We start from the raw sequence: 9,114 nt of genomic DNA on the forward strand, positions 1-9,114 counted from the left end.
AAAAAAAAAAAAAAAAACACTCAGTAAATATATATATATGAAAAAAAAAAAAAAACGGTCCGTCTCCTCATTTACACATTATATTCTTTTTATTTATCTTTTCTTGGTTATTTTATTCGCAGGGCCCCATGTTCAGTAGAGAAAGACTATACAGAAACGCACGAAATATGTCCTTTCAAATAATACAGAACATAATGTAACCGAAACAGTGCAAGAGACACACAGATACTTACACCAAGAAAGAATGAAAAAAAAACCTTTTCTGCTTGTCCATCCGCTCAATATTATGTACACTTATTTGGATTTATTCTTTCTTTTTTTTTTTTTTTTAATTGGCTTTCCCTATTCTTACATTATTACATCTCATTTTGAGAAGCATCAATATTATCAGTGAGAGTGGCCTCTTGGAGGTCCCGTGGGGCTTCCTCTGGGAGCACTAGGGGAGGCAGAAAGCAGAGCTTTACATTAAGTCGCTTGGAGAGTCTATCGAGCTCTGCGAGTGTTGCGGTCTGTGCCTGCCTTCGTGCCTCCATGACGTATGAGGAGTACGTGAATGCGGCGATGCCTATGGCGATGGCGTCCTGCATGGTGCCGTCGGGCGCTGGGATGCGCACGGCGTGTCGGCGCAGCGGGAGCGACATGTTGCCCGTGAACCACACGCCGAGGCCGGAGATGTTCTCGAGCGCCTCGCGGCTGCGGTCGGCGGTCGGCGGGGCGGCGGCGAAGTGCGCGTCGACCTGCAGGAGGAGCGCCTGCCACGTGCGGCGCATGAACTGCTGGACGTCCGGCGGGTATTGACAGCGACCGGCGTGGTGGAGGTCCGTCTCGGCCGCCAGCCGCACAAGAGATTTGAGGCCGACGACCCGCTCCGCGTCGCCGAGCACATTACGCAACTCGCTGCGTTCCACAAAGGCATGCAGCCGCTCCAAGTGGTGCTGCTGGACGTTGGCCCGCTGCGTGTCCATGTCCGTGCGGGGCTGCGGGATGTGGGCGTCAAGGAAGGCTCGCGCGGCTGCAGCGTTGGGGTGTATGGAGGCATGAGAGAAGGTAAATACATTACGCCCAGTATAGCGCGTCTTCTCCTTTGCTGCTTCTTCCTCTTCCCCCTCCTCGTTCTTTTCCTGCAGATGCTCCGGTTGATAGTAATGGTGATTTTGTGGCAAAGGTGGTAATTCTGCAGGTTCTTTCGTCACAATAGCAGTTGTCTCGCTGTCGTTTACAGTAAGGGTGTGGTGGTCTACAACACAAGCCATCGTGATCTAGGAATAAGAAAAAAAGATGAGAATTACTAAACGTATAGAATGTAGATCTATAAAAAACTATATCACCAGACTATTGCTAGTTACTTTCGACCCCACCCCAAAGATAAAAATAAGAAGAAAAACCTCACGTATATGTACAACAACAAAAAAAAAAAACCATTTCGCAGTATTACTCTTATTGTGTAAATCAAGTGAGAATTCATAAAATAATGATAAATAACGCATAAAATGTGTTAAAAAAAAAAACGGTTAAAAAGATCCATCATCTTTTTTTTTCTTTCATTTTTATTATTTACACACTGTTTACGATGCGCATTATCCTAATTCAGAAAAAAAAAACAAAAGAAACAGTAAGTCTGGTAATGAAAAATCAAACAAAGACACACACAAACACAAATATTCACCAAGTATGTGCTCATTCCCACTCGGTCGTTCCAGGTGGTTTCGCCGTGAGGTCGTACATAACGCGGGATACAAAATCCAAACCCTGTAGTGACGTAACAATTTCCTGCAATACAGATATTGGCATCATAGGAGATCCAGGGAGTGCAGGGACACCTGTCATGAAGTCATTCGTGAGGAAGGTGCGCACCACGATGCTAATCTCACCCTTTTCCTCAAACCCGAGAGGCAGAAGTACAACAGGAACCTGACTGAGACGAGAAACCAGGTTGTGCTTCACAAGTGCACGGTTGACCACATCATCTGCAATGCGGAGTTTATCAAGTACTGAAGGAATAAGTGTCGTTTTTGCGGCTGTCCGTGGTGAGTCTGAACGTTTTGGTCCAAACATAAACACAACACGGTTCACATGATGTGCAACCTTTGGAATGGCAAGTGCCAATCTGCTTAGTTGCTTCCATTGGGATTCCAGAGGAAATGTATCAGTGGAAATGGCAACCGCATACGCATATGTTCGACCGTCACCCTGTACGCCAACAGTGCGTAGTGGAAGCAGACAAGAAGCAGGTTGAAGACTTTTGATATCATCAAGCAGTGGCAGAACCAAATCCATACTGTTTTCCCCAGCACATATTTTTTTCACTATTTCCTCTGTTAAGTCATAGAATTCATCCTTGTAAGGTGTACCATTACTGCAAAGTGTGCGAATAGCAAGACCAGGTCCAGGGAATGGTTGTCGTTGCACCAAATGTGGCGGGATCCCGAGTCTCAGACCCAACTCCCGCACCTCATCCTTATGATAGTCACACAGAGGCTCAATGATTCGACCAGCATCACGTAGTTGACGAACCACAGCAGTGTCATTATGGTGTGTTTTGATAGCATCCGCTGTCTTACTGGCATACGATGAGCCAGATTCAATCAGATCAGGGCGCAAGGTACCTTGAGCCAGAAGCAGATTGTCAAGATCAAGTTGAAGATCCTTAATAACTGCATCGCAGACAGTCATAAAAGTATTGCCAATAATAACTCGTTTTTCCTCAGGGTCTATGACTTCACATAGCTTTCCTGTTGTATATGATGCACGGTTGCGCTTGGCTGGCATCTCTGTTGTAGCTTGTGCAAATTGTTCGCGTGCGTCAATCAAATTCACATGAACTCCCGCTGCTTTCAAAGCAGCCACAACTTCTTCACTTTCCCCGAGGCGCATAAATCCATGATCAATATGCACACAGACCACACGATCAGGACCAAGCGCCTTAAGAAGCAGGACTGCACAAACTGTACTGTCCACACCACCAGATGCAAGACAAAGTACTTTTTGTCCTTTAGAAGTTCTTTCACGAATCATCCGTAGTGCCACTTCTTCACGATCTTCCATAGTAAAGGTAAAATGACAGTCACAAAGAGATAAGAAATTTTTGAATATCTTCATACCGTTCTCTGTAAGCTCTACTTCTGGGTGAAACTGCACTCCAAAAAGGGGAAGTTCACGGTGTTGTACAGCTGCAATGATATTAGCACTACTACGTGCAATAACATCAAGATGAGGACCTGAATCAGTAATAGAATCACCATGTGTAAGTAATACTTTTTCATTTGAAGAAAGACCATGAAAAAGTTTAGAAGTAGAATCCACTGATATGGTATCCTGTCCATCTTCCCGAACTGCTGCTCGTCCAACACTTCCACCAAAGGATCGTGCGAGGAGTTGCATACCATAGCATATCCCAAGTAGGGGTTTTCCAACTTCAAAGAGATCTTCATTAAATGCTGGGGCATCGGCATCATGTATAGAACTGGGGCCTCCGCTGATTATAATACCTTTAATTGATTTGTCATTTCGAAGCGTCTCTGTAGGAGTGTTGAGCGGCATGATGCGGGACTCCACACGTAACTCACGAATTTTTCGGTCAATCACTTTACCATACTGAGAACCAGCGTCAAGAATGACGATACACTCCTGTGCAGTGGATGTGTGCTCCATTACTCTCTCTCTCTCTTTTTTTTTTTGTTCTTGACGCGCCGTGCTCATAAAAATTCAGAGTAAAAAAAAAAAAAAACAAGCAAGAAAAAAAAAAAACAAAGATATACTTACGTCGCAATTGTTATAGATATCCCCAGAGGAAAAAATACAGAGAAACGGATAACAAGAGCTATTGCGTTTGGATTACTTTTTTCTTTTGTTTTTTTTTTTGTTTTTTCACAACGAAGTTTATTAAAGCAGTTTCAATGTAACCAAAACGATTTCTCAAGCCGCCAATCGCTTGAGAAAAACACGAAGGTACCGACCACCAAACTCCATGCCGTTCATGTTACCAGCAGCAGCCACGGCGTCCTCGGGTTCTTCATACTGAACCTCAGCGGTGCACTCATTCCCAATCGCGCCAGTTGCACCACGGGCGTCGAAGGCGGCAATATCACCAAAGGAAGCACAGATCCGCAAAAGCGACTGTTCATCGAAATCAGAACTAAGAGAACGAATGCAAATACGGCTTGACATTAGAGAGAGCAAAATAAAAGAGAACCCTGTACTTCTTTACCCACTTCCCCCTTTTTTTTTTACGTGAAGCCTAGATACCTGTATCTGTGTACCTATTACCTTCCTAGAGAGATAATGAGATCCATGACCATCCCCACCACCACCACAGAAAAAAGAAAAAAAAGATGGACGAATAATTAGTAGTATCAACACCTGTAGAGTCAGCATAATTCCAAAAAAAAAAAAAAAAGTATGACATAACGAAGAAAAACTCATATAAATATATTGTAGTCACTCAAATATCTAAAGTATCTAGGGGAAACGAAAAAAAAAGAATAATATGATGCATAAAAACAACAGGGTGTAGTGATGCTATCTATATAAACTAAAGGGCGTATATATCGCTTACTGAATCTGCATTGTGAAGAAAGACATGTAGGAATACATATTGTATCATTTTCATATAACCCTTTAAACCATATAGTCCCTCTCTCAATATCTCCAAACTCTAACAGGAGATGAGAGCGCGAAGTACGTCCAACTCTTTGAGATGGTCTTCACAGCTAAGATTGTTGGCCTCCCTGACAATCTCTGCCCACGTCCCTTGTTCCTTCTCTGCAGCAGCAGCTTCTTCCGACAACCATTTGCGTGCATCGCTCTTCTGCTTCCATTCACGCATTGCGACTTCAAGGGCCCATGATTTCTTCTCAGACTCCGTTGCTGCCACCATATCAGCAATCCTACTGCGTAATTGCCGTGTCTTCTGTTGGTGGTCCATCTGCTCCTGCTGCGCAATACCCTCAAGTTTTTGAATGGTAGAAAGAAGTTGCTGCTTGCTTTCCTCTCGCAATTCTCGGAATTCACGCAACCGTTCTCTAGCATCCTTATCTTTTTCTTCCATTTCCTGCAGTTGGGATTTAACCACTTGTTTACGTTTGTTTAAAACCCTCCAGTGTTCCTCATTGCGTAAACGGCGCTCATCCACCTTTCGCTGAAGTTCCAGTGTCTCCTCCTCTATGCGGGCGAGTTCCTCCTTCTTACTTGACACCTGTGTCCATACCAACGAAATTGTGTTTTGAATATTCGCCTTCTCAAGATCCCAATCTCGAACGGTCTTTGCGTGCTCTGCCTCCATTTCGTGCAGGGCGGCACGTGTTTTCTCGAGCTCCGCGTTCTTCTCTTTGAGTGCACTGCTCAGGCCGCGCCACGTCTGTATGAGTTCCTTCACCTGCGAACCCTCCATTGCACAGTATATATATACAAGTATATTTTATGTGTGTGTGTGTGTGTGAAAGTGCTATTCTACACCTTAAGGAGGAGGGGATGTGAAACAAAATGGAAATAAAACAAATAAAATGAAGATGAAAATACACACAATAAAAACAAAACAAAAAGAAAACCTGTAGAATTGGTAACATCACACTTGATAATATTTTAAATTTATTTTCCGAAGTTAGTGGAACAAGACAAGTAGTAACAAAAAATCCGCTCCGATGCGATGTGCCACGCACGCTTCTTTAAACAATTCTGTGAGCAGTCCACTGCGCGGTTGTCTGTACCCGTTTAAACTGAAATGCTTCTATTGAGTTGTCTTATTCTCGGCAAGTTGGTCCCACAAAAAAAAAAAAAAAAAAACATTTTTAACAACATTACCAAGAAGAAATGACCAAATAAAGTCACTCAACGCAGTCCTTTTTTTCCCCCTCTTTCTCTTTTTTTTTCTTTCTTGTTTTGTCTGTTGTCTATTGTAGCAAGTAAAAAAAACATGTACTTGTTACACAGAGCAGTAACGGTCGCTACCAGCAATAGCTGTAAAGAGTTCAGTGATAATGACGAAAAAAAGTTAAGGGAAACCAAAATAATAATAAATAAAAAGAATCATAATCCTCTTGAAAGCTTCATTTACAACAACAACAACAAAAAAAAAAACATCTCACAGTTTGTTTTATTTTGACTGCTCTCCGGTCAGCAATTACAATATGGTCCTTTGATGATATTCTTTGAGTCGTTTTTTTTTTTCTTTTTTCCGTTTTTTTTTTTTTATTCCACAACTTCTTCTTGTGTTTGCTTCCCATCGCGATAATGTTGGCTGTTATGACTGCCTCTCGCTCTTCAACACAATTACCGGCGCACAAACGGAAAACAAAAACACGTCACTAATAACGATGGTCATATTAGTGATGAAACAGAAACAAGAAGGAAAAAGAAAATAATACCACCTTTTATATATATATATATCTGTTGTTGGGCCTATTATAGTCAATGTCCTTTTTCCCCTTCATATACTTCAGTTTCCTACTGCTGTTGCTATTGCTATGGTTGAATATAGGGGAAGTTCTTCCCACACAATATTTCTCTTCTCACCACTCACTTATTTCCATTTAAAAAAAACTCTAGAGAATGGTGCCACCAGGGGAATCATAACATAACAGAGAAAAAATAGAACACACACACACACACGTCTGCACTCGGAAACGGGGGAAAAAAAAGAGACGTATCCATATATCTGTATGCAGAAAGATATCAAAGAAAATATAATGGAGAGGAACACTCCAAAGATAAAGATATGAAAGACCTTCTGTTTTCTTTTTTCTTAATTTATCTCGCTTCTCAATCCCACTGCCTTTTATTTTTTTTCTGTCTTTAAATCTTAACTTCCTGTTCTCCATACTGCCACCAGTAGAAAAGAAACTGCGAAGTACAAGACATTGCAGTAAAAAGAAAATAATAATAATAATAATAATAATAATAATAATAATAAAACACGAGAAGAACCCTACATAAAGGTCTCTTTTATCTCCTGCTTCCCAAACAAAAACGCTGAATTGCTTTCAATAACTGTTTCTCCCATAAATTCGTGGATTCTTCCTCTCCCTTCAGAGAGTTTATCGGTGAAACAAAGTTACTCTTTTCTTTTTTTTTTTTTACACTATTTCCTTCTCCCATTCTTGCAAATGTATTGCACCAGTACAGTACCCAACAACACTTATGTTATTGTTGCTGCTGTTTTAATGAAAAGGGAAAAAAAGAAGCAAAAAACACTAAACGATGTCAGAGATTCCCCAAGTAAAAAGTAAAAAGCAAAAAAAAAAAAGAAATCTGTAATTTATTCTTTTCCCTTTTCAGAAAGGGTAATTCACAGCAGTTAATACAGCACAATTTTCATTTTGCTGATAATGTGGATGGCTACTTAATTCATTGCAAGAAGCGCAGGATCACAAAGAACAAAAAAGACAAAAAGACAACAAAAGAACCAAAAAAAAAAAAAGACACATACATGAGCGTGTCAGAAGCAATAGGAATATGCACTTTCAATGTTCCTTTACTTATATCAGTAGAAACAAAAAGAATTTCTTCCTTCACCCTTATGGGGCTCATTGACTCGAACTCATTTGCGCAGCCGTACGCACATAAAAATAAACATCCGCAGTTCTTTTCTCTTCATTGTCATTTCATTTTTTCGTCTGTTCGCCTGCAGTGCCCCTCTCGTGTTGCTGCGCGGTGTCCAAACAACACGGTGTACAATTCCTCACCGCTCTTAGGGAAAAGGAAAAATGGAAATACAAGAGAATAAGCAAAAGTAATGAAGACAATAAGAAAAGAATCGAATGCAAACAAATAAACGAAAAGAAAAAAAAAAGATACAACACACGGATCATTCGGATGTATACCCTGATTGGTACTGTCCCTCTCATACTTATCACATTAATCTCTTTCTTTCTCTCTCCCTCCTCTCTCTCTCTCTCTCTCAGTTCTACACCACAATACGTTCTATTGCTGCTCCATTGCTGTCATACTTCTTTTCAAAATAATAACCAAATCTTCCAGTTTATTCCACAGCTCCTGAATACAGGCAATGGAAAACGAAGGAAGGACTCTTTTTTTTTTTTCTACACCTTTATGCATTGGGAAGCGCAAGGTAAATAATACAAAAAGTAGACGATTTTAATAAGAATAATAAACTCACATAGAAACATAGACGTATAGAGAAAGAGAAAGAGAAAGAGAAAGAGAAGGGGGAAAAGAGAATGAGACGCGTACGCAAGTTAAAACAAAAAAGAAACGAATCAACAAAGAAAAGAGAGTAAAATAGGAAAAAAAAAAACACCGAAACCGTTTGGATTAAATACAAGGGTTAAAAAAAAAAAAAAAAAAAAAAAAAAAAAAAAAAAAAAAAAAAAAAAAAAAACGATACGCCAAAATGAGGGGGAGGAATTGAAAATGGTAGGGAAAATAGTCTCCAACAGTAAAACAAAAAAAAAAAAAAATACAACACCGTGAACGAAACACAAGGTCAATGCAGTTCAGTTTGTGTTAACGACGGCACGATCGCCCACAAAAACAACAACAACTCTTTTACACTTCAATTTTACTTTCTTTCTTATTTGTCTTTTGCGTTCTGTTATTTCTGATCAGAGCATTACAGCTGATCTACAGTGTAACATTACGGTTCTTTTATCGTTCTTTCTGCCTTTGCTTTTTCCCACATTTTCCCCCTAATATCATCTCTTGCAGAAAAACAGAAAATATATCTCGCAAGGAAACGCGAATTGATGAAGCACCTTACGTGCAGAAAAAGAAGGAAAACTTTCACCATCAGACAGACAGAGAAGGTAAATTAAAACAAAAAAAAAATATATATATATATATATATATATATATATATATATATTGGGGAGAGGGAAAGCGACTGAGTGACTCAGTGAATGAGTTTCCACTCAGAGAAAAAAAAAAGCAAAAAGACAGCATGAAGTAAAGAAGAGATGATGATGATGCTAAAGTGCAAAAACCAAAAAAGAAAATAAAAATATTAATTCTTGTCACTTCAACTTCTTCCCTTCTCCCTACCATTTTCACTTCTGCTTTTTCTTCTCTCAACACCACTCCATCCTCGTCAAGCAAAAAAAGTCACCAAAGAGAAAAATAGGAATGGCATCACCGAACGCAGAACGACAGTAAAAAAAAAAA

General features: G+C 40.2%; 3 protein-coding genes across 3 annotated transcripts; all 3 read right to left on the bottom strand.

Annotated features, from left to right (window-relative positions):
* Nucleotides 1-356: 356 nt before the first annotated feature.
* On the bottom strand, nt 357-1,253 carry TM35_000191070 (uncharacterized protein; the record flags this gene model as incomplete). Its single annotated transcript, XM_029026605.1, has 1 exon — nt 357-1,253. One exon carries the CDS (start codon nt 1,251-1,253, stop codon nt 357-359), a length of 897 nt encoding a protein of 298 aa, XP_028881929.1.
* Nucleotides 1,254-1,677: 424 nt separating this feature from the next.
* TM35_000191080 (putative GMP synthase, putative,glutamine amidotransferase) lies at nt 1,678-3,651 on the bottom strand (the record flags this gene model as incomplete). The annotated part of the gene is made up of 1 exon (XM_029026606.1): nt 1,678-3,651. One exon carries the CDS (start codon nt 3,649-3,651, stop codon nt 1,678-1,680), a length of 1,974 nt encoding a protein of 657 aa, XP_028881930.1.
* Nucleotides 3,652-4,654: 1,003 nt separating this feature from the next.
* On the bottom strand, nt 4,655-5,389 carry TM35_000191090 (uncharacterized protein; the record flags this gene model as incomplete). The annotated part of the gene is made up of 1 exon (XM_029026607.1): nt 4,655-5,389. The coding sequence occupies one exon, from the start codon at nt 5,387-5,389 to the stop codon at nt 4,655-4,657; it is 735 nt and encodes a 244-aa protein (XP_028881931.1).
* Between the last annotated feature and the right edge of the window lie 3,725 nt (nt 5,390-9,114).

Source organism: Trypanosoma theileri (genome assembly GCF_002087225.1).
Source record: "Trypanosoma theileri isolate Edinburgh chromosome Unknown TM35_Tth_19_V1, whole genome shotgun sequence".
Taxonomy (NCBI): Eukaryota; Euglenozoa; class Kinetoplastea; order Trypanosomatida; family Trypanosomatidae; genus Trypanosoma; species Trypanosoma theileri.